Source organism: Drosophila guanche, unplaced genomic scaffold, assembly GCF_900245975.1.
Source record: "Drosophila guanche unplaced genomic scaffold, DGUA_6, whole genome shotgun sequence".
Taxonomy (NCBI): Eukaryota; Metazoa; Arthropoda; class Insecta; order Diptera; family Drosophilidae; genus Drosophila; species Drosophila guanche.
Window position 1 is genome coordinate 378062 of NW_022995752.1, and position 25511 is coordinate 403572.

General features: G+C 46.1%; 3 protein-coding genes across 6 annotated transcripts; 1 reads left to right on the plus strand and 2 right to left on the minus strand.

Annotated features, from left to right (window-relative positions):
- The first annotated feature begins 297 nt into the window (after positions 1-297).
- On the plus strand, positions 298-25303 carry LOC117587837 (LIM/homeobox protein Lhx3). Of its 3 annotated transcripts, none has more exons than XM_034278799.1 (7): positions 298-1026; positions 22790-22964; positions 23096-23307; positions 23366-23558; positions 23631-23782; positions 23846-24040; positions 24108-25303. In XM_034278799.1, the coding sequence occupies exons 1-7, from the start codon at positions 753-755 to the stop codon at positions 24374-24376; spliced, it is 1470 nt and encodes a 489-aa protein (XP_034134690.1). In that variant the 5' UTR covers positions 298-752; the 3' UTR covers positions 24377-25303. The 3 variants fall into 3 exon arrangements, with proteins under 3 accessions (XP_034134690.1, XP_034134691.1, XP_034134692.1); XM_034278800.1 differs by lacking the exon at positions 298-1026 and adding an exon at positions 21308-21765; XM_034278801.1 differs by lacking the exon at positions 298-1026 and adding an exon at positions 21309-21765 and having other exon boundaries at positions 23105-23307.
- LOC117587838 (lisH domain-containing protein C1711.05-like) lies at positions 2860-3545 on the minus strand. Its single transcript, XM_034278802.1, has one exon. The coding sequence runs from the start codon at positions 3530-3532 to the stop codon at positions 2912-2914; it is 621 nt and encodes a 206-aa protein (XP_034134693.1). The 5' UTR covers positions 3533-3545; the 3' UTR covers positions 2860-2911.
- On the minus strand, positions 3366-17034 carry LOC117587839. 2 transcript variants are annotated; one of them, XM_034278804.1, is made up of 2 exons: positions 17030-17034; positions 3366-3705 (listed from the first exon to the last, which is right to left on the minus strand). In XM_034278804.1, the coding sequence occupies exon 2, from the start codon at positions 3687-3689 to the stop codon at positions 3549-3551; it is 141 nt and encodes a 46-aa protein (XP_034134695.1). In that variant the 5' UTR covers positions 3690-3705; positions 17030-17034; the 3' UTR covers positions 3366-3548. The 2 variants fall into 2 exon arrangements, with proteins under 2 accessions (XP_034134695.1, XP_034134694.1); XM_034278803.1 differs by lacking the exon at positions 17030-17034 and adding an exon at positions 3761-3843 and having other exon boundaries at positions 3377-3689.
- Positions 25304-25511: the final 208 nt, after the last annotated feature.

The following is a 25511-nucleotide window of genomic DNA, read 5'->3' on the forward strand; positions in this document are numbered from 1 at the left end:
ATAGATTAAAGTCGGATGGAATTGTCTTATCAAGCACATATTTTCAGACCTTGAGGCCAGCGAATATATAAAAAGAATAGGAACAAGTGGGAACTTCGCAGGAAGCATTAAAACAGATTTCACTTGTTAGCAATGTCTTTAATTAGTTGTTGGTAAATCCTTTGGAGAGAGCGTTACAGCAGAGAGGATTGTTTTGAAATCGTAGATTGAGAGTTAAAATATATTAGCGAAAAATAGCGAAATAAAAATCTTAAAATTGCATGAAGTCCCGCAACAGTAGATGGACTGCCCGAGAGTCTCCATCATACGATGCGTAAACATCTTTAAATTGTTCGCCAACGTTGAGGCTCCGCGCTGCTCCACTGATAGGGCCGATGCACTGGCATGTAGTCAAAAGAGCACACGAACGTTCTAAAGCCCCAGCCGAGCACAAATCGAATCGAAGAGCAACCGCCGCCGCCGCGATAAGAAGAAAGCAACGGCGGAGCCGTGAGACGGCGGTGTGCTGGCGAAACCCGTGCCAGCAGCAGTTATCGAGCAGACAGCGATCCCGAACCGCGTCTCTGTCTGGCGGTGCCTCGTTTCACGGTGAACGAAACGCGAGTGAAGCCCTGAAGGGGGGAAAATATTGAGAGAGAGAGATATTGAGCCTGGCGGATTGTGTGATAAATTCCTTAAAAATTCAAATATAACTCATCCGACGCGTGTGCCAATCCCCAACCAATCCCCAGTATCATTGCCAACTGCTGTGCATGCATTTGGCCTTAGCAATGATGCAAACCCTGAAACCGCCGCCGCCGCTACATCATCACCATCCACAGCAGCAGCAGCTTCCACAGCACCTGACAGCCATGGATAATCATCAGCAACATCCGCCGCATATCCATCAGCCGCAACAATTGCCACCCACGCCACAGGCATCGCACTTGGTAGGCAGCGGCCAGCACAATCATCTGCCTGTCGACCATGATGACCCAAATCCTGAACTGGTGCTCGCCTTAATTTCAAGGAATCGTGCGCTCGAGGGTAAGTCAAGTCAAGTCAAGTCAAGACAAGCCAAGTCTCCGTCATATCTTCTCTCTGTCCGAAAGGATTTTGGCTTTGTCTAAGAACAAGCCTGTGCAGGCTTTAATTATGCAAAGTTTTTGTTTTCTGCTCTTTGTTTTTGTGAACCACAAAAAGCTCACAGGCGAGCCAGGTTGCTAAGAGGGTCTGAGTGTGGGGCCTGGCCTTTATTTTGATTGAGCCACGTTGAAAGCTGCTCATGTGAGGATGGGATGGGGTGGTAGGTAGGATCTTGCGGTTGCTCTGGCTTTATGCCTTGCATAACATTTACATTTTCAGACCGAGGCAGCTTAAGTGTTTTTCAATTAAATACATGAGCTTTCTCTGGTGGGACACCGCCATTGTCATCCCCCCAGTCTTAGGAGCTCATTTCAAATGCTCTTTTAGGGTTGCAGAATGTTTAATGTTGCGGCTTGCAGCTCGTCTTTCATAAGAGTTGCTTGACATAATGTACGAGAAACTATTTTTCTTCTGCTTTTCTTGGTAGAAAGTTTTGAGAGATGATTTATCATGGGTGAGCGAGACTTTCTGTAACTCCCTTGGACTTAGAGGTTCTCCCCATCCAAGGGAGAGAATTCATCTCGGAAATCCCACGCAAAATCAATTGACAAACCCCCGACTAAAAGCCAGTCCACAAAGTTGACAACTGAACAACTGAGTGCGGATTGAAGTTGAGTGGATTGCTGGACGACTCAGATGGCGACACGCGCCGTTGACAATGAAAAGCTGAAAAGCTGTAACCAAATCCAAAAGGCTGAAACTGTTGACAAACCTACAAATGTCTTTGGCATTGTTGCCCTAATGTGCAGGGTATGTGCATTCGTGTTTGTATTCCCAGCTGAGTCCGCTGCACGTGTCGCAGGCGGGCCTGAAAAAGAGCAGAGCCCAGCTGATGGATCCCGAATCCCGAAACCGACTTCAAGTACGCCCGGGATTTTGTTTTGGAACACGCGTAATTACAAATAAATAAATATTAGTGCAGTGCCTCGAAACCGCATGTGCCACGCCTCCACCTCCGGCTCAGCCTCCGCCACGTGTCACTAATATGTGTGTGATGCAGCGCAACATCGAGGGATCCCCTGATCCAGTCCCAGTGGAGTTGAGTGACGTGCGCCGGCCGACCGGCGTGCAAAAACGAGAAGAAAAATTGAATTATGCGCTTGCGGTGCTTCCCCCTTCCTCCTCCTCAGCCAGTCCTGTGCCACCCCATCCATCCATCTCCTCTGGTTCTGGGCAATCGACAAATATTTTGTTATTTGCACATAAACATATTTATCGAGTTTGGGCTTTGGGTTTGGTTCCCTTACCCTCGCTTCGAGTGCTCGCTGGGCTGGGCCCACGGGTGTTCTGTTTCAGTTTCACCCGTTCTTTGCTTTCTCTTGGGCCTGTCAAAAATTGTGTAAATATGTTTATCATTTCCACTTGCCATTGCCTGTGGACGGGCACGGGGACGGACTCTGTGCACTTAACGCTGAGCAAACACCCGACCGAGTTGAGCCACCCACCCCGAGTCGGGACCCGTCGCACTTGTCGCTCAACCGTTGGCCGCGTGTCCTTCGTTAGCCGTTCTTGTGTGGCTTTCCTATTAACGGGAATACCAGTTACCCCACCCCACCCCACCCCACCACTGAGTGAAGCGAAGCCAAAGCCACCCCACTCTCAAGGCAACCTAAGCGTATCCGTTTCTGTTTTGTTGTTTCCTTCCGCTCCCTTCCGGGAGGGTGTCAGGAGGGGTTCGTCCTCCGCTCACATAATTTGTCGTAATGTCAACAGGCGAGATCAAACACACTCGACTTGGCATTGGGAATTTTGGAATGTCTATTGCAAACTCGACTCGCACACAGTCCTACCACATGTAGTGGTAGCCGATTAGATAGAAGACTTCTCCATAACTGCCTCGAACCGCCATCTCGTGGGCCAGCAGTGGGCGCAGTTCCCAGCGTACTGGTTCCAGCTGGTACGCTACGGCTCTCGGGTCGACTGGCACATACATTTCACGTAGAAAATTGTTGGGTGCTGATGCGTAGATCGTCTGAACGTTGTTGCTGGAGTCGCTGGACTCCAGAGTGGAGTCATCCGCCGATGTGGTTTGATAGCTGCTCTCTGTGGTGCATTCAGATGACGTCTGGGAGTTCGTCAGCGGCAAATGGGCACTGCCAATGGTGCTGATGCTGCTCTTTCGTCTGCTGGCTAATTGGTCTGTCGAATGCAGTGAGCAGCTGCCCGTCAGGTCTTCGCTCTGAAGTGTTTCGCTTGCTTCCGTTCGCTCTTCGGATTGGGAAGACATTGACGGAGAGTGCTCGGAACTGATGCTAGAGATGCTAGTTTTGGATGGCATCCATCGTGTTTCCGACTTAAGCTCCAGTGCCGCTTTCATCTCATCCGTCCATTCGCTTGGGTAATTTTTTCGCTGGCTCGAGCCGGAGCTGTTTGACGCGTTGTCCTTCGACTCAAGAGACGTTGCCATAACACTTGACCGAGTGCTATTGGTGTCTCTTCTCCAAATCGGTGCTTGTGCCAACCTCTTGCGTGAAATCCGTTTGTGTGCACGAGTTGAAAGTCTTTTGTATGCGGGCCAGATCCCGCCGAAAAGCGTCGAAGGCAGCCAAGTTAATATCAGACATCTGAGGGAGGGACACTCTTGTATGGATTACTGTAAAGTTAACGAAATCTGCAGGCCAGATTTATACGTTACCGTTATACGTTTTTAGCTAAAGCCCAAAATGACTTTCCCTGTTCGAGTTTTAAACATGAGCAAAAAATGTTTTGTATAAACTGGACACAGAATTTAGATTCTGACGCATGCTACGATTGTTACTTGTGCTCTCAAGGCTCCAAGGAAACAGCCCATAACTCATTCAGTATGTAAGGACTTGGAGCTTTAAGCCTAGAAAAGGTTTTGCCCAGGGGACAGACATACCTCATGCCCCTCGTATGACCCCAATATCTTTTGGAGTCCTATCGGCTGTCGCTTGAGCACACTTCGGACATTACTCAGTGCAACATACCCGTGATATAAGGTACTTTCGGACCGGGCACATAAATATTTTTGCTTTCTAGACTCCACCTCATCGGTCTCCGTTCGGTCCTCTTCTCAATGGCGAACCCCGGCCAAGTTGAGAAATCAGTTTGATTCTGTTATTTTTCCCCGTTTATTGTTAGCTGTTATTGTTCTTCCGCTCCCTCCTTCATGGCGTACACATAAATCATTTTTTCGCCATTTTTCTGTGAGCCTCCACGCTCTGCGTCCTCCTGCATATTTGATGGCATCTGGGTCTGCGCTTAGCATCGACGACAGCTTTTTGACTAGCCAACTGACTTCGGGCTGGCACGGCTAGCAGGTAAAACTTGGCATACTCCACGCGCCGTATGCCTCCGCCTACTTATACATCTCTCTCTCCTGCTCCTTCGCCTTCTCCTTCTTCGCCTCCCCCCAAACTTCTGTCAGTTTTGTTCTTTATTTTTGTTCCTTCTCTGCCGTGTTCTTTTTTGCTACGTCTGCTCTTTGCACATTGAGGGGAAACTTGGCAGCTTTTGGGGCTCTTTTTTTTGTGGGAGGACAGTGCGAGTGTTCAAGTTATGTTAAGTAAATAATGGGGCGTTCATATGACGCTGCAAATGTGTGGGCGTGGGGGATGGGGGATGCGGGATACGGGGATTGTGGATTGGGGAGAGTTTTCTTCTACGCTTTTCACAGGGGATGTGCAAGACATACAGACACATTCGTATGTGTGTTTTGGCAGTCAGCTGTTTACTTTTATTTCCTTTCTTGTATGCTTGATAAAATAAAATTGGAATATGGCTTGATAAAAAAAGAATGCAAACAGTGGGCCACGTTGCATTGGTGAATATAAAACTGAAATATCGAAATCTGTTATATACTTTACTTCAAATTTTAACGAATATTTTTAGATGCATAATTTTTAATATTATTGAACATATGAAATGTTTACACTGGCACTTTAGGCATCGGATTCGATATTACTTAATGTGCTGAATGTGATCACTTGGCACATTTTGACTAGTTTTAGAAGCTCAAACTGATGATAACTTCATGCTCTATGTGGCTTTAGCAATAACTTATAACTGTTGAACAATATTTTATGCCAAAAGTTAGTGCCAAACCCACTGTTTTTCGGTAAGCATCAAGATTTTGGGTTTTCTAGACTCCACTTCATATGAAAGCTAGCCATAATAGGGGAGTTCCTTTTCAGTCAAGTTTGTTTAATTTGTTGTCACTTGAAAAGGTCTCAGAAAAGGTCACCACTACGGAATTGCCATCCTCCACTCGCCACAGCCCGAATATGTGACGATACTCACGTAAAAACTTTTTCGCTTTCGCTGCTTTGCTTTTTCCCAGAGTAAACACAAACATTACCCCCCCATAAATGTACATAAATACATATCTACATATGTATATGTATGTACATATTTTTATGTACTTTTGTATGTGCGTTGTTGGGGGGTGGACCAAAAGACAATATCGCGTTGTTGCAGTGTTATATGTAACTCAAAATTCCTGTATTTGTGCAGCACACTTTGAGGAGCCGCAGACTCCCGTGCCCCAAGTGCCACCCACTTGGCCGCAGCCACTCCCCATTTGGCAGCTGGCAAAAGCTGTCTCTACACTGTGCTGGCTTCCATAAAAAACAATATCCCGCAGCGAACTTTATTAAATTACACGATTTTGACAGTTAAGCAACAGCCTGGCACAGGCCCCACTGGCCTCCCCCCATTCTTCTCCTGTTTATCCCCCCTATCTATGACTCTCATCCTCGTTCTCGCCCTTCCTTTTGCTCTTCTACAAGTGAAAATCATAATTTTTCTTCTTTTATGTAATATGCTCAGAGCTGCCAACAACCCGAGGAACAGAACCCAGCAGAGGCCAGGCAGCATCCTCCCTGCTCTGTTTTTTCGTGGGTTGTCTAGCAACGTGGTTGAGGCTTTGGGGTACTGGGTATTCCTCTGGGGCCGGTTTAGGCAAATACGAGTCAAAAATGCTGGCAATAACAAAACTTACAGCGATATTTATACATATTATTTAATTCCCTGAAATCTTTGAAAATGGCAACGGGACCACGCCACGCAGTTGGTTACGTCGTAGAACATTTTGCGTGTCTGGCCCTGAGGCCTGCCACCTCGGGGTGTGTGGTGGGGGCAAAGTGGTTGCCGTTACGGTTACGGTTACGGTTAGCAACTTTTCTGTTTTTATCATTCTGCAATTAGCGGGCCCATGTCCGCTCCTGCTTATCGGCAGGGGTCTGGGTCTGAAGCTGAAGCTGGTGTAGCGGTAGCCTCTTTGCTCTCTGTTTTTGTGTAAATATTTGAAGAGCATTTCAGTCGATACCTTGAACGTTGATTAGGTTCCTTTGGGGTTTTGTATCTGGGTATCTAAGTATCTAAGTTACTCAGCGTGTATCTAAGTATCTCGTGCTCTGTGTTTTCCACTGGTTATCGGCTGCTACAAGAATTGCCCATTGAGACGGCAACATTTTGTTTGCATTTGTTTCACCGTTTACAAGGTACACGGCACCTCTGGAACAAGTCCCCACCGCATGTACCCGTTTGATAAGGCCACAAAAAAACATGAAACAGAAACTGTGTTCTCAAAAAGTGTCTTGTTTCGTCTGCTGATATTTGTGAAGTGAAGAGTTGGTTGGGAGATGGCAGAGGAGTGACTTTTATGGGCTTCCCGATCCACCCGATCCCGCAGCACAGATCAAACCAAGCAGAGCAGCAACAGCAACAGCGATAAATGAGGCCTATTATCATGCAAACATTTTCTTTTCATGCTGCTTCAGCCTCTGCCTCCGACCCATCAAGTCCACCCTCAAGTGCAACTGCAACCCCTTTTTGTATGGCGATTCTTTTCATGCTTTATTTTATCACTGATTATTTTCCACATCGCTATGCTCATTGTGTCCCGGTCCCTGGCTCTTTTGTCCGTGGTATATCTAAACAGGTGGTCCCAGCAGGTGGCTGCCGAGAAGTCCCTTTTGTCTGGCTCTGCGCTATGCGCTATGCGATCCCTTCCCATACCCACATCCACATCCACATTCACATCCATTTATGCAGTATTTACCTTTCAATCATGCCCGAACATTGTCTGCATTTTTGATTTATGCTTTTTGTGTGTGTGTTTTTTGCTGGCCAGTCAAGTGAACCGCAACTCAGAAGCGACAACAACTGGGAGCAACAGAATGGCGGCAGAGTTACGACAGAATAATACCCACTACAGATAGTCTCGTAATCACTTATGATGACAGCTTATGCGGTAATTGTAGAGACATGTTGCTGGGCAGTTCCCGTTCGATTGAGTCACGAGCGGCGATCATGTGAGCTGCAATTATCTACCTCGGTTTTTTTTATGTGTGGCAAAGATTATCGAGGCATAGACAATGTGGCCAATCTCAGAAAGTTATTGTGGGTATTTTCAGTGGCTATTTACGTTGGATTCACCTCCATTTATTGGCGGGAAAGTCATTATAGAGCGATCTACAGCGCGATATGTCAATTTTCAACAATAATAGCCGCGATTAGTTAACTTATCTCTGGCTGCAGAAGAGTCCAATTCCGTTACGTTCTTCTGGCTACCTGATATCGATAAAAAGAGAATGCGGAGGAACGTTGTGAGACGCGCAAACAATTGAGGGTGTGCGGTAGCCACTGCACATGAATTTCCTAATTTTGAAACAAACTTGTTTCTGCGTGATATCAGAGCAGTCTGCATTCAAAATTTCTATGCTCGCGCTCTTGTAATCTCTAAGAAATAGGCTTCAAACAAGACGGACGGACAGACAGACATGGCTTTATCGACTGGGCTGTTGATGCTGATCAAGAATATATTTGCTCTATAAGGTCCATCTGTTCGTTAAGCAAATCTAATAATCCTTTTACTCTTCGAGTGCCGTGTATTTGGGATGAGCTGGAAAAGTTGTGTTTCTGATACTCGCAGCTCAAAGCGATTGCATTTTCGCTTATTGCTTTGGTTTTTGAGAGCAGCACCGTTGGCAGCCCAAGTCTCTGTCCACTTCTAGGGGCTGGCTTATCGGGCTTATTCAAGCGATAAGTTAAGGTCTGTGTACACTGTCCACCGCCGATCCAAACAGATAAGTGTCACTCGAGGAACGTTTGAATTGAAAGAATTGGAGAGAAAGAATCAAATCGTAGTCCCCTGCATGCAGTTTTTCAGACTCTTCAGACCTTCTGGCCTTCTTCAGTTAGTTGTTTGTCCGGACATCTAAGAAGTGCCGCTGGTTGGCTCTGTTTCGCTGCGGGTTCTGTTTACACAGATTGCTGATCTATTTTCAAACGAATCCCCGGAGCCCCGGAGCCCCGGAGCCCCGGAGTACTTGAAAGTGTCAAACAAATGTTGTACAACGAGGCGATGGCCCAAGCGAGCGATGGAGGAACGCGGGGCTATCTCTCGGGTTCGGGCTCGGGCTCGGCTGTGTTGGGGTGGGGTGGGATATACTCACCTGAAGGGAGAGAGAGAAAGATAGAGAGCTTATGAACCACTCCAGCGTTGAGCTCTTGTCGAGTGTGGCCATATAAATGTGGCACTGATTATGTGTCGAGTAGCTGATTATGGCCAATTGAGAAAAAGTAGCATGAAGAAAATCTTATTCGTGCGATACACGCGCATTCACAAAAGACTCGGAAACTGTTAGGACTTAACTACGCTGTATAATCGTTTATTAAATCTAGAGTAAAGTTATTTACGTGCTTTGAAGTCACCGATCCACCGATCCGCAGGCCACCAGCTGATAGTGGCGTAGAGTTTGCTCAACGCTGTTTGCTGGCAGAAGGCAGCAGGCAGAAGAGGTGACCCAGTAAATCGATGTAGGGGAAGGGCATGGGACTGACTCTCCGATAAGAAGCTAGAAAACCCCTTGAATCTCACTCACACACAAATCACTGGCTGGCAAATAGATAAATGGGTTTATTTTCCAAACACAAGACACCAACCCAAGCAATACCATCGGGATCGGTCGCCAGCTTCAACTCTGACCTGGCCATTGACTTGAACGTATGTCGCAAATTATGCCTGCCCGATGCCTGCTGAAGGCGCTCAATGAACAAAATGATTTTATTGCACGAGCCTTCGGTATCCTCCTCCACTTGAGACCATTGGCCCATATGTTGCCATTTGTGACAAAACTGCACCAGGCACGCCATCGGATGGGATGGGATGGGATGGCATGGCATGCCATGGGGTTGATACTCGTATCAGAGGGGAAGGGAAGATGCTTCTGGTACCGCTGGTGCTGCTGTCGTTTGTTGTCGTTAATGCCCAATGGGTGGCAAATTGTTTTTTATTATTTCTCCGGACGAAACGAGACAAGTTGGGTTGGGCTCGTGGTTCGTAGTTCGGGATTCGGTGTTCGGGATGAAGCGTGAACGAGTCCGTTCCCCCTTTTCTCCTTGTCGATTGCGTGAATAAAACTTTAATGGAACGACACAAATCCCTGCCGTTGACGCTGCTCTCTCTCTGTCTCTCTGTCTGCCCTCTGGTGTCTCTAATGCAAAGTAATTGAGTGCGAAAATGCCGTCAGTTTGTCAGAGGTTTTTGTGGCTGGTGCTTGAATTTTTGATACTTTATGTCCCGGGCACATCTGCCCCGGACATAAGCAGGCATCAGTAGTGCAGTCCTTGCCACACTCGAGAATTGTCTGGAGACCAAATGAAACAAAAAGCTTACGGAGGAGCGGCTCCTAAATGGTCAAACTACTTTTGACAGTCCAGTACGTGTGTGTCTCGGTGCCGTCTCTGGAATGGTCACGATTCGGGGGTGCGCCCGACGGCAGACAACTCCGACTCCGACTCCACTGTCACAGAGAACTCACGTAAATTCTTGATTGCAGCTCGTCCATTGCACGTCTCGCAAGCCCAGTCAGAATCTCAACTGAAAACTTGCAGCTAAGTTGAGTTTACGGCCCTGATCCTCATTTCAGATGAGTGCTGAGGAAGCGCAGGGAGTGGCTCTGTGTACGTGACCATGCAGCCATAGGACCAGGACAACGCTTTTCCCGAATGCTTGAAGGGGACATGGCACAACCGGGATCTGACAAAGTGTCGCTGCGACATGAATGAGTGCAGGGATTTGCTTGCAATGGAGAATTATTCTGGTTTCCTGGCTAAATTATTTACTTGAAGAATACAATCACAGTTCCAGGCTAAAATTTCAACTTACAGCCTAAACTATTCATTTTGATAGCTATTCACACGTCTCACTGTACATATAACTGTAAACATTTGGGTACGCGCGGCAGCGGCCGCCCTTTCGTCTCTCTATCCCGCCTCCTTCGTTGCTGCGCTTCTCTCGCGCTCTTTCTCTTGTACTCGGCTTAGCAGCAGCCCACACCAATGTGAATTTAATTACAAGGTGACGTCTTCACCACAGGGAGCCAATTGCGCTGTCTCCATCCATTTCTAGGGCTTGTCTATCTCTGTGCGTGCGGAATAAGTTATGGGTCCGTCAACAACACCTTGTAATAGAATTCACCTTGGCCCGAACTGTTATAAAGCTCTCCTTCTATTGCTTCTTTCGTTCTCTCTTGTGTTAGGGCACGGGCAATGTGGTCCGCCTGCCTTTAGTTAGTCTTGAGCTGATCACCTATTTATTCTATACTTCTTAAAACTATCTCGTTATCGCTTGCAAATACATTTTAAATCAACCCTCTTGACATTTGCTTTAAAGTATATTTCAACAGCAATTGAAAACGCTTAAGCTAGTTCATAGAAACTAATTCTCAATCTCTACATCTCCTATAATTACCTGTGTTGATGTTGGATAGTATCAATTAGGATATATTCAACTGTTAAACTATTTCCAAGCACTCTAAAGATATTTTAAAGTCTTCCTTAATAAATATTCTGATCGGCGTATAATTTATTGTTCAAATGAAATCCACAATTCCAGCATTACATCCACCCCAGGTCTTTGGATTTATGCCATAGCTCCCGCAAACTGACACACCAGCATAAAGTATCCCTTTTTTGGGTCCTTTTATAAAAACGGCGACGTCCATTTTTGTGGCTGATAATTCAACAATAGGAAAACGGAAATACCCGTAGCTCCCCAGGCCAGTCCCCTGGCTCCCCGCCATACCCATACCCCGCCAACCTCCTCCACCCATAGAACCGTTTCAACCATTTTCTGCGCCATCTTGGCTTCATCAAACGCACACAAAAGACCATAAAGGCAAAGCCAAGATAATGGCAGGCCATCAGAGAAAGGAAGGGAAGAGGAGAGGAGAAGGAGAAGAGTAGAGTGGAGTGGAGCTGCTCTCGAAGCAGGCAAATAAAATGGGCACCAACGAAACGAAGTCGTTAGAGTCGTGTACGGCAACCGTAGAGGAAAGCAGCCACCCACACTGGGGGAACGTTTGGTCCCAGCTTCAAAGGAGGAAATCACCCCAAGTGTGTATTTTTATAGAGACCGCAATAAACCTTTTTCTTCCGCCATTTCTACATTTTTTGTGTGTGTGTGTGTTGGCTGATTCTGGCTGCTAGCTGCTAGCTGCTGGGCTCTAAGGTTCTGGGTTTGGTTTCTGGCATGGCCCCCGCCTTTTTGATGAAGTTGCAGTTGGGCCACACAATACACTAGAAGAATCAGAGAAGGAAGATTGACAGAAAACGTTGTGTTGTCCATAACCATAAAGGCGGCTCAACGGTCCAACGGCCAACCCCAATTGATGATGGCCCTGACGAGGAAGCACTCAAGATTGAAAATGCTAGGGCCCTCGCCAGGTCTGCCCTTACAGGCTGCTTTTCTTTTTGTTATTTTATAAGCATGCGCCCCCAGCCCATGTCCAACCTAAAGACATCGGACATGGGCTTGGCATGTTGTTGGCTCCCTTCTCTCCCAGGTTTTTTTTTTTGTTTTGTGTCCCGCTTTATAGCTCCGGTCAAGGGTGCTGGTGCCGGTGGGCGCTCGGTCGGTCGGTCGGTCGGTCGGTCGGTCGGTCGGTCGGTCGGTCGGTCGGTCGGTCGGTCGCCTGCAGCTCGGACTTGACGCTTCAATGGCTGCCGACGGAGGAGTGCGATGCGCTCGTCTTTTGTTTGCAGAAAAAAATTAAATACAACAAGCGAGCAAAATGCTTTTTGCAACAAAACAAAACACATAAAAAAGCGAGACAAAAGCGAAAAAAAAGAAGCCAGAATACGGAAAATGGCGAAATGTGTGGCGACCCGAACTGGATCCCCATTGTTTAATGGCCGTCAGCTGGAATGTGCGCCAGAAATTGAAAAGTTATTGTGTTGCACGGCCCGTGGGCCTGCCTGCCTTCTCGCCATTTTCGCTACGTTCCAATTGTCCTGACAAGCTGCAGCTCGCAGTTTTTGTGCTCAAATTGTTGAACCAACATATTTGACAGTTAATTTTTGGTTTAACCGAGAAATTTCTCGTTTCCTTTTCGTTGGCTTTTTTTGATGGGGAAAATGGTTTTAGTGTATGTCTGCCTGGTGCTCGCTGGTGCCAGGTTTGAGTCTATTAGTGGCTGGCAGAGTTGCGATTAGTTGGGTAAGGAATGGAATGGGATGGGATGGAATGGCCTTTGCAGACTAAGAGCGAAACTAGTTCTTGTTATATTTACACACTGATCCAAATTCAAAGTCCCCTATGTAGAATGTGTAGAGTGATGAACGCCAAACAGAAAGAAAGGATAAAGAATGTCAGAGTCCAACCACAATTAAGAAATTGCATAAACACCGAAGAAAGGCAGAGCAGAACAGAGCAGAGCACACCCTTGCCAGAGGAGCCTTTTCCACTCTAATGAGAGACGTCCACACAAAGACTTAATCAGGAGAGCCGGAGAGGAAGGGAAGAGAAATAAAATGCATAAAGTAAATTATAATAGGCATAATAAAAAAAAACATGCTGAAAGCCTCGACGCCGGACGGAGAGGGAAAAACATGTCGCAGCGCTTTGTTGCCACTTACTTTGAATGCTTAGAGGTTGTTGTGGGTTGTGGGGCAAGCTGAGGGGTTGAGGGGTTGAGGGGTTGTGGGGGCAAGGCCGTAAGTGCTCACGGCCGGAATTAAAAGCAAACGCATTAAAAGGTGGATGCCCAAAAAGACTTTCACCTTGGCGTAAGAGCCAAATGGCGACAATACAGGCGACAAAATGGCCCCAGCTGCAGATAGGTTTTGCCTTGGGGTCCGTGTCCGTGTCCGTGTCTGTGTTTGGGGTTTCTGTTTTCCCTGGAACTTAATATTGCATGAGCTGGTAGCGGGTAGCTGGTAACTGGAGAGCACAGCGACCACACGACACCGGCAACATTTTTAATTATGAAACACTAAAAGTGGCAAAGCCAAAGTGCAACACGGCGTCGGTTGAGGCACGCGCTAATGAATGGGAGCCCGGGCAAGGGGAAGGGCAGGCCATTGCTATTAACTTAAACGCCTCTTTGCCATGGCCAGCTATCTGGTTAAGACAGCGCCCCGTTCGTGGGGGGAGAGCGCACGCACTCGATGGAAGCACGGCTTGATGGGTGGAAGTTCGTTCGTGTTAACACGGCCTAATTGTGGAGGAACGGAGTAGTGGAGGAGACCTGGACCATATCGAGTTGCCGTTGCTGTTTAACCCTAAGTGCAGGCACGTGTGCCGCTCAAGTGAGGCGTTTTTAACGTGGCTAACAGCCAGCAAGTTAAGTGCGAGTGCGTGGCTCGCACCTTTGGTTGCTCCTCTGCACTCCTCCGACTCTGGCTGAAAAGTTATTCCTGCAATTTAACGGAAACTTAAGAACCAACTTAGCCACAGCACAGCAAACGCGCTTTCCGGAGTTTCCACGCGGCTAGAATTTCCATATGCCGACGATTATCCAGAGGGGTTGTTCGGGACACGATACCAGGTCGCGTGGCATGGACGATGAGTCCACTTAGTGAGTCGAGTCCCTCTTGCCCTTATTTGCTCATCTCTTCTCTGGTTACACGGAGAGTCTGAAGTCTTCTTTTTTAATTGCTGTGTTTGCCGCACTTCAATATATCGATGACTAGGCTAGACTTCCTGGCAGCCCCTTCCCAGCCCATGCCCGGAGAGGGGGCAGACGCATTCAACAGTTGAAGCGCTGCTGAAAACTCTGCTCTGGTCTGCTCGGGGGTTGCACGAAAATTGATTAAGGTCATTATGCAGTTGGGTAGTCGGAGAACCGGCTGACACTTAATCCCAGCGGCATAATCAGCAACATATTGTAGCAAAAAGCTTCGCCATAAAAAGTAGCAAGTTTTGTTTTCACCAAAACTGTGGATACACCCTTGTGGATCAGTTCAAAAGGTTAAGGGCCCGCCTGCCTGCACGAGGCTTACCCATTTTAGTTTCACAATAAAACTTGACTGTCTGTCTTCGCCCGAGCGAAAGCCCAGGGAGTGCCACAGGAAACCAGTTTACCTCTCAGGAGGGTGCGCCTCTCAGCGACAGGGACACCGACGCGAAGCGGGAACCGGATTATTCATGAGGTCAGTGGGCATAGGAGCTCCATTGAATCATTAGGGGGTTACCACTAGGTAGTAGGAGTAGCTGTGACAGGCGACATAAATGAGCGAAACCAAAAAGGCATTGACAGGACAGCAACAAGTGAACCAGGGAGGAACAAACCCGAAACATGTACTCTAAGGGAACCAAACTTGCGACCCTCCTCCCACCAAAATACGCCCCTTAAACGCTGCAAATGTTTTTATTACATTAAAAGCATTAACATTAACGGTATGTAGAGCAAAGTACCCTTCGAGCACCCGCCCAGACACAATGGGGAACACACCAGACCCGGCACTCTATCGACAATGCTCGTGTGTCATCAGTGCGTGGCAGGAATAACCCCCGGCCCCGAATAGCACGCTGTGACTCCGGTGGTGGTGTCCTTAAATAGAGCGCGTCAATGAATATTTTGGTATTGGTAAATTGTGGATTGTGGATTTGCGGGCTCTGGGTCTGGTCTCTCAAAACAAACAGCGGGATTTTTGTCATAAGCGAGAAAGCTTATGAGAGGGCTCTCAGTTCTCAGTCCTCAAGGATATTCCTTTCGTGTTTGTATATCCACTGCACAGTTGTCTGCAATTTAGGCAAAATTGTGGTCATCATTTTGAACCAATAAAGAAACTGACATGAAACTAGATTGGCGGAAAAGTTGTGGTCTCGATGGGGAATATTCCTTTTACATTGGCTTCAAACGAAGAAATCTGGAAAACAAAATAAAAAATGATTGCAAAATAATTCTACTTAATTATCACTACCTTTAAATGCATTTTTCTTCAATTAACACCATTCTGTTGTGTTTCTGCCCACTGTGCGCACCCCTTGCACACCCTCGTACCTTCCCATTCGGGACTTGACTTTGTCAATGAGGCAGCACAGACTCCGAGGACGCCACCCCTAGTTCCGTCTTTATTTAACTTTGTCGAATTGATTTCGTTTGGGCAACAGCAACAGCAACAGCAACAGCAACAACAACAAGAACAGCCACCACGTAAGTAGACGAGGAGGCGGAGTGGAGTGGGCAATCCGGCAACACCCTTGAACAAGAGCGTTTTCCTTCCATGTTCCATGGGAACAGCCGCGCTGCTGGTGATGTTTCCATTTGTGCAAAATAGAGCACTTAACGGGGAAAACTGCAAACAAATTATTGCACTTGCTGTCACCAGAGTCTGTGTGCGAGTGTGTGCGTGTGCCCCGCCCACTGTTCACGACCCCAGCCACATCCCGTCCGTATCCATGGCTGGCGCTGCATACACTTAAAGGATTACAAGCGGATCTGTCGCTTGTTTGCCGCTAAATGGACGCATTTACCCGCGGCCATAGACCGTGGGGTGGGTGGGGTGTGGACACAATGGACGACGGGCCTTGCCTTTGCGCGCTTTTTATAGCCAATGAATAGATGAATGACAAACTGACTGAATGACTGAATGACTGCATGACTGGTTGACTGAGTGAGTGAGTGCGAAGCGAAGGCTAAAGCGAAGTTACTTAATGGATTTGGTTAAGTGCTGCATTGACATTTTGATAAATGCTTTGGAACAGATGCGCTGCCGAGCAGCAGAGCGGCTAAAGCGGGGCGTACCCAGGCGATATCCTTCTTCACCTTCTCCTTTGTCGTGGACACCGTTACAGCCTTATGATAAATAGTTCTTTCCTTAGAAGCAAAATGGAAATTCCACCCCCAGGCAACTTGGCTTTAACAAGAATCTTTTGGCCAGAAAACATAACCAGGATAACCAGCCTCAAAATGCTTTTATAGCTAAACAAATTAATCACACACTAAACTCTGCTAAACTCTCAGCCAAATGTGGTGTTTCCTTTCCAGAATTCTTCACAACTTAAGCCATAAAAAAAAGAAAGTTTTTAAATATTTCTCGGTAGAGAACAAAGCACCCCAAAGCACACTCAAACAGCGAGTGTCCATTTTTTGTACTTGGCTGCCCTCAAATGGCAAAACTTTTTGTTCTGTACAATAATGTTGATCTTCAAGTGGCTTCTAATTAGATAATATGCGGCCTCGTTCGTGCTTGGCACAGGCCCAGGCCCAGGTCCAGGTCCAGGCCCAGGCCCAGGCCCAGGCCCAGGCCCATCGTGCAGATGGCACCGCGCTTTCCGCATGCAAAGTGACGGCGCGTGCAATGGGCAGGAGGCAGAAGCCGCAAGGGAACAGCACCGAGGAGTGCATACCCTATAGGAAACGGAGCTCCTATTGCCGTAATTGTTTATTAACGTGGAATTTTATGGGAGTTATTTAAAGTTCCGGTATTGATTTAACTTTAAATTCTTTTTTAATTTCCATTTTTGTTTTGAATTTGCTTGCCATGGTTGTGGTCCCGATGGAACGAACCCAAAAGCATTGTAGAGCATTTAAAAACGTGAAATAAAAAAGGTCAAGTCAAAAAGGCAGCGCATAAAAGAGGCGTCCGTCGACGGCGAATCATTTGAATCCTAATGGATGCGTGTGCCGTGCGCCAAACGACTGGCACGCACGCGATGAGGGCACAGCTGGCAGGGAATGGGAATGGTCGGGTCTATTCTGTCCTGTCCTGTCCTGTCCTGGCCTGTCCTGGTACGGTATGGCCATGGCGGAGGTGTAAAGTTCACGTGCAAAGTTACCCAACCCACGGCAAGATGACGTTTTATTAATGCTTTTGGAGTGCTTTCAATATTTTATCGCGCATTTTGCTCTACGACTTCGGTCAGGTTAGGTCCGAGTGCGGGGGGCTCGCACCACCTCTGCTCCGAATTGGCTTCTTTTTACCCCTTTCAAAGTGCATCGGGCATTGCGTAATAACTTTTAGTTGGTCACTTGGCGGGCAGATGTAGATGTGGCATGGGCTGCCGCTTCTGGGGCATATAAATAGTGCCCAACCTCAACCCGAGCCGACCCTCGCTCGTCCTTCCACTTCCACTTCCACTTCCATTATGATTCTGACTTTGAGCGGCGAACTGTTTATCTAAATGGGTCTTTTGTTTGACTATGCGCGGGGTCTAATGGAATAGGTGGAGCCATGTTGAAGTGGACATTACCTCAGCATACTCGTACGTTGATTACGGTCATTTGCTGTTTGGAGTTGTCCAACTGCAATTGGTGGTTCTGACTGCCGCCAACGGACGGCGCTCAATTAAGTTGTCAATCTAATTACTATAAAGCGATCCAAGCAGATGTCAGCAATGACCAAAAATAAATTGCAGCCACAAATCGATCAAAGGGGAAGCTAATTATATTATTCTCAAGAGTAGTAGAGATACTGGGAAATATTAATCTCTTTATGCTCCTGGGGAGTCACATTCACACAAATAGATTCAGATATTGTGTGGTTATATCGATCACAAAGTAATACAAAATTTTCAATGATTTGTAGTACCCTACACACTGTCCTAATAATTATTTAGATTTGCGTTCTTTAGTTCTTCCTTTTCTTACTGTTGTACATCATTCACTACCCGACAAAATAGAACAATTTATTTACACTTCGCACCAAAGACTTATGTACAGGTTATTTTAGAGGTAGCGCTTCTTGGTTTCACATAACTTAGGAATCTTGCATCTGCTTGAAACGAACTTTGCCAGCCCAAAAAGCTGATGAAAGCAGCTATAAAGTATACCCAAACACTGTGTGGTTTTAGCTTACCCTCTGGGAAATATTAAGCTATCGAATTCAAATGCAATAGTGATGAGTTTTGGTGCTAAATCCAAATATGGGAAATATGGGAATGCTTACTTCCCGTTGCAAGCTGAGCATAAATAGGCGATTGAAAGAGTATAAGGACGAAAGAAACGAATAAAAAATGTAGAAAAAGCGAACAATATGAAAGTGTAAGCTTAAAAGCAGCGTGGCAAAAGCAGTGTGGACCGACCGGAGTGGGTGGAAACGCTTTCAAGTCAGCAACGCCAACGCGGCACGACAGGCTAAGGCCCAAGTGGATTTGACAGGAGGACTTTGGGCCAGCGGCAAGGAAAGACACACGGGGCCGGGAAAAGGGAGCATCGGAGGTTGCTGCTGCTGCTGCTGTCGCTGCTGTTGCGTCTGCTGCAGGCTAGCCATTTTGCAGGGCGTGTCCGCAACCCCCAAAGCATCACCTTCATGGCTTTTGCTGTTGCTGTTGCTGTTGTCGTGGAAAGTGTGTGGGTGGGTACGCCTGGTCATGCTGCTGCTGCTGCTGCTGCTGCTACAGCTCCTGCCCCATGACCATGCTGGCTGAGTATTTGGTGTTTCTGCTCCGATTATGCCACAAGCTCAGACTGTGGACTGTGGACTACGGACTGTGCGTGTCGCTCCCCGTTTTTGGCCATATGAATTTTTGAACACACTTATCCAGAGCATGGTGGTGGTGGTGGTGGGCATGGTTACATAAGAATGCCCGCTTCTCGAGTCTACAAAATGTAATTCCTGCCTTGGCTGTGCTTTGCCAGTTGCCAGCATATTTAAGCCCCACTCACCTCCCAGCGATGTCCCGTTGGGCAGATAATGCTACCCGACACACACACACACACACACAAACACGCATGAGTGTGTTTCCCCGTGTAAGTGTGTGTGTGTGTGTGTATGTGTGTGTGCGTATCGTATCGCTCAATTTGCTTTCGATTGCGAATCCGCCATTTTACCTACGGTAGCCATTCAACAATTTCTCTTCTCGGGTCTATTTTCTTTTTTTTGTTTCTTTCTTTGGGCCGAAGCCGACAGCGAAGGTAATGAATTTTACTGCGCAAGTTTAAATGTATCTTTTGTTGACTTTTATTTAACATACCCGAAAAGTAGACTTTAAATAGTTTTCTCATACAGTTATGAAAAGTTTATACTTTAAAACCGGATAGTGATCGGTTTGGTATGTTATCTGTATATAAACCTGGGGATGGCCAGGCGGTAGCTGGACAAAGAACCTTCCCTTCTACACATATTTTAACAAAGTTCCCGGTTTGGTGTCGAATAGGTCCGGAATGTCCGTAAGGCAAGCAGCCCCACGACGCTGGAGTCTGCATCGGTTGCAGTGGAGATCATAAATCAGTTACAAAATTTCCATTACTATCTCGTTGTTTAGCCAGAAAGAAAGCTAACTACCTATTTGAAGTGAATTTGCACAATGAAAATCTTCTGAATCTTTAGCTACGTAGATATTTGTATTTATCTTTATTGTGTGTACTATAAACATAGGCTCGAAGAGAAAGGAGCAAACAGCAATTTTGGAGTACAAATCGCCACGCTTTGGGAATTGGGTTGGCTTTATTAACATTTAAAATTTATTGAGTAGCAAATATTGAGTGTTAATGTTATTATAAATATGTCTGTGTGTCCCAATGGCGAAATGGCGCTGCTTAATGGCGAAATTTTGAAATAGGGACAAGTCTACAAGTCTGGATACAATTTTTGGTTGCTCTAGCTCTTATATTTTTGAGAATCAGGCGCTTGTCGGCAGTCGGCAGGATTTCGGGTAAAATTTAAGTTTAAATCCGATTTCCAACACAGACATTTATATGTTGTATATGTTACGTTTATTTATATATACTGATATTTTCTAGAAGGGTTTTATCTGTTGGTCCTGCAAAAACCAATCTGCCAACAATTTAAAGAGAGAGCCTTTAAGGCGGCCAAAGTCCGAATGTTGAATTCGATGTGTCAATGTTTGTGTGTAGACATGTAGTCAGGAGTAGGTGCAAGTGTAGGTGTAGGTGGGACGCGCTCTTTGGATTTTACAGGACATGGAGAGAGAGCGAGGAAAGAGCAGCGAAAGAGTGGCAAAACGGAGAGATTTGTCGGTTGCAATTGCAATGCGCAGACGTCGCTCTGGCCCCTCGATCAGCCGGTCGAGCAGTCAGTTGGAGTCAACAATTTAACGCCTTTAAGGTCAGGTTTTTGGCCAACCAGTTACGAAACAATGACACGGCGGCAGCAAGGCAGCAACAAACAGCAGCAGCAACATTGCAGCAACAACAATAAGCAATGGCAGCCAAATGCACCCGAAAAGGAGAAGAGAAACACAAAGTCAAATGGAAACTGCAGCAAAAGCGGTACATATGTATGTACATAAATATGTATGTATGTATGTAAATATGTATGTAAAAGTATGAAATTATTTGTAGAAAACATATCCGAATTTGCCAGCGCACTCAAAAAGGGTAGTGAGAAAGAGAGAGAGTGAGAAAAAGAGAGAGAGAGAGAGAGAGAGAGAGAGAGAGAGCGAGCGAGTAAGACCCATCGTGGGTGGGGGAGGGTGGAAAAAGCCAAGAGCTGAAAAAAGCTTTTTGAGACCACTCCCCGAAAACTGCAAGCGACGGCAGTCACGACGTCGACGTCGACGTCGACGCACACAAAACAACCAATCCCAGGCACAAATATACGTACATAAAAACTGAAAAGAAAAACTCACTCACACACACAAACACACACACACACACAGTGAAATTTTGGAATGGAATGGCAAAGGGTACAATGCAATTTCCCCGCCGCTACTATTGCTGTTGTTGGTCGAGCGACCAACCCAAGCTCAATTGTTTGGGGGCAGAAAAAGAGGCAGATAAAAGGCCAGGCTGGAAAACTGGAAAGCTGGGAAAACTGGCACAAGCGAGATATGTATTACAAAAGCAACAAAAACCAAAGAGGACAAAGTGGCGTGGCGTGGCGGGCCAACAGTGGCACAAGAGCTAAAGTCCGATTCGTAAGGGTTGGGTTGGGCTCTGTACGGTTCGGTTGTGCTCTGTTCTGTTCTGTTCTGACTGTGATTATGTCAGCAGCAGCCCCGCTTCTGCCTCTTTTTCTGCGTGCTTCGCTCGTCAGTTACTTTCCAAGCGTCGACGTTGCCTGCCGCACTTGCCACAAGGATATCGGTTGCTCGCGTCGCAGCATGTGCATCGCAGAGCCAACTGTAAAGGACTGTGATAACGATTAACGAACGGTGCACAAAACACTCAATACAAAAAAAAAACAAAACACAAAAAACAAAGTCCGCAATCTCAAACGCAGAAGAAAGCGTTGTGGATTACCCTCAATCGCCGAAAATAAAATGTGACTGTGACTGTGACTGTGCCCTGCAGATAGTGAAAGTGTGGATGAAGGAAATTAAAAGAAAAATAACTTCATTGATAACGGAGAAAATAGAAGGAGGAAAGATCAACAGCATGGAACTGCTGAAGCTAATGATGTTCAAAAGTGACTTTCTGTCCAATGGCAAATGTGAAGATCGCGTACCGCCGATCAATTTGAGTCAATTGCCAGAGTTCTTACTGTGTAAGTTGAAAGGATAAAAGCAATGGAATAAGCTCAGCCCCTACTTGTCCAATAATTGTATCCGACACGGTGAAAGTTTAATTGATCAACCTGCATGGTTTTCTGCACTTCCCAAACTCTTGCTAATATGCAAATAAGAAACAATAACGCGTTGGCACTATCCCAATTTATATGTTTATAGCTTGTCCGCAAATAGTACAGGTGTATTTAAAAATATTGTTATCTTTTTGTTCTTGTGTAATTTAATTCACATCTACACATCTAGTCATCTGCAATTCGTGCAAAGATATGTGGAGTTTGGCTTGCTCTGATGCATACTTACTTACAATGTCTTAGGGAGTGAAAACATTTTGGGTTGGGTTGCGTGAACAAAAAACTGTTGTTCACATCAGTGAGTGATTTGAACCAACTGAGTATTCAGTTAGCAACTGAGCAAAGTGATTTTAAGTATTCTCTGAAGTATTACCCATAAGTTTGCTCTTGACGCCGCTCTAGCTGGTCAAGCAAACTTCAATCATTTCGCCAAAATATGTTCAAACCAAGAATTGAAAACAAGAATTTCGTACAGGAGCGCACAGCGCGGACCATTCTCATTTGGAACAGTCATTTTGTGTAGCTTGTTATTGTTGAAAATTGGGCAACAAATTATTCCCCCGTATACTCACTGATAGGTGACGGGATGTGTCTGCACTTCTGGCTTAGAGTTAATGTTAAGCAAATATTTCCGAGACAAAATACAATGTCTCTCGTACACAAACTGATATCGATTTTATTGCCAGATATATTGTATACCTTCTCTATGGAAAAATGTGACTTAAATTTCAAATCTAAAATTGCATCGGTTGCTTTGCATTTGATTACCTTTCTAAAATATCAAACTTTGAAGTAGACGACTAAAGCAAATTCAGTTGTCAATCAAATTGCACACTTATGAGATGTACTGGCTAAGGAATTGTAAAGAAAAATAATAATTTAACATCAACAATAATTTAAGTAATCTTCAACCGATAATATTCTCTTTTAGCTACGATACCAAAGTGCGGCGGCTGCCACGAGCTGATCTTGGACCGATTCATTCTGAAGGTGCTGGAGCGCACGTGGCACGCCAAGTGCCTCCAGTGCAGCGAGTGCCACGGCCAACTCAACGACAAGTGCTTCGCCCGCAATGGTCAGCTGTTCTGCAAGGAGGACTTCTTCAAGTAAGTAAATTTCTCTAAATTTCTCCAGTGCCAGCTGGAGGTGGCTGGAGGGGGGGCTGCAGGGGGTTTTTCTAGTTGAAGCGTTGCCGGTTTAATGAAAAATCTCCTTTTGCCCCTTTGCCAATGTTTGGGTCTAACAGACGGTACGGTACAAAGTGTTCCGCTTGTGATATGGGCATACCGCCAACCCAGGTGGTGCGCCGGGCCCAGGACAACGTCTATCACCTGCAGTGCTTCCTGTGCGCCATGTGCTCCCGCACTCTCAACACGGGCGACGAGTTCTATCTGATGGAGGACCGCAAGCTCATCTGCAAGCGCGACTACGAGGAGGCCAAGGCAAAAGGTGCGTGACAGCGTTCGGGTTCAATGGCTAGACTTGATTATTGGATCGACTATTGCAGGTCTCTACTTGGATGGCTCGCTGGATGGCGATCAGCCAAACAAGCGTCCCCGCACCACAATCACCGCCAAGCAGCTGGAGACCCTGAAGACTGCCTACAACAACAGCCCCAAGCCCGCCCGACACGTTCGGGAGCAGCTGTCCCAGGACACGGGCCTAGATATGCGAGTGGTCCAGGTGTGGTTCCAAAACAGGTGTGTGTTGTCTTTCGGTCAGACCCTCAGACACAAGTGGCGACGGCATTAATTTTGGCATCTATTTTGCAGGCGGGCCAAGGAGAAACGACTGAAAAAGGATGCGGGACGCACTCGATGGAGTCAGTATTTCCGCTCCATGAAGGGAAACTGTTCGCCACGCACCGACAAATTCCTCGACAAGGACGAATTAAAGGTTGATTATGACAGCTTCAGTCATCACGGTAAGTTTGAGAGAACCCTGATGCCGGTAGATAGATAACTATGGGCCCTTATCCCCTTAACAGATCTTAGCAACGACAGCTACAGCACCGTCAATTTGGGCCTGGATGAAGGCGCCTCACCGCACAGCATACGCGGCTCCTACATGCATGGGAGCTCTAGTCCGTCTCAGTACCCGCCGAGCAGTCGCTCGCCGCCGCCAGTTGGCCAGAGCCACACGTTTGGCTCTTATCCAGACAATATTGTGTACACCAATATAGGTGAGTTGAGTGCCATAAAAATGGAGACATCTTATATCTAAAATCCACAATCCATCTCCCACCAAAGATCATGCGGCGGCCCCTACTCTGCACGCCAGTAAGTCACATCACCGCCTGCACAGTAGCAACAATGTATCGGATTTGAGCAACGACTCAAGCCCCGAACAGGGCTATCCAGACTTTCCCCCGAGCCCCGATTCCTGGCTTGGCGACTCGGCAAGTACCAACAACACCAGCAGCAACAACAACAACAATAACAATGGTGGCAGCGGCAGTGGTGCAGCCAGTGCGAATGTCACCACTGCAAATCCCGGCACGCCAAGCGTACATTACTGATACTCAAATCTGCTTTTGCGTTATTTTGAGATGCAGTCCCGCAGTCTTCTTCTCTCTGCCCAGCAACAACAACAACAGCAACAACAGAAACTTTAGCAGCGCCATGTTGAAAGCTCTCAGTATCACGACAGCGAAGCTAAGCGGCTAATGGGAATGAGTCCGGAGATGTGGCAACGCCACTCAGGCTGAGTTAAGATTGTACGAATTCAAGTGAATGCCATTTGGGGACGTTCGTCTGTATAAATGCCAGTTCGTGATCAGCATACAAATGCTGATCAAAATCAATTAGTTAAAAAATTAGCAAAAACAGAAAGCCTTATTTGTATTTAGAAAAACAAAAACCCTTACAAAATTGCTCAAAATAATTGAATTCCCTATGAGGTCATCGGCATAGGGGGATTGAAAACAGAATAACTATTGATTTGTACTTTAAAGCTTAATTGATTGCATCACTTCTTGGAGAAGCCGCTCCATCACTTACCATTGTAACCCTGCCCTGATATTGATATTTTATTGTAAATAATGTATATACAAATGTGTATAGTAGATGAACTCTAAAACTGAATTTTAACTTAAATTAAGTCTGTATAGCGTCAAACAAATGCGAGGTAGTAGAGCAAAATATGCATATGTACAAATGTATGTATATTCATTTGTATGTTTGTACATACCAGTGTAAGGCTCGAGCCCAAAACCAGTTATTTATTGCTTTATATAGGAATACAACAAAATTACATAGGCGAAATATCAATTACGAAAACGTGATGTCGTATTTATGTATATCTAATGAATACCAAAAACCGAAAAATATTTCGACAAAATAGAAATGTGAGTAAAGAGGCAACTACGTAAAACAAATGATAAAACGAATGCTATGGAATAAATTACTATTTGACACATAAGAATAAAATAAAAAAAATTTGTTAACCACCGTTTTTAATTACAATTGGGTGAACAGTTTTGTTCGATAGACCATATTATCGAATTGACACTCGACAATAGCTGAAATGTTTGAAACGTTTTACGATACTCCGCCAGAGCGACATCTACATTTCCTTGTCGGCAAAACAAGTAGCAGTAATGGCGCCACGGCCGCTACCTGAACTAAAATGAGCTAACATTTTAGAATGCAAGT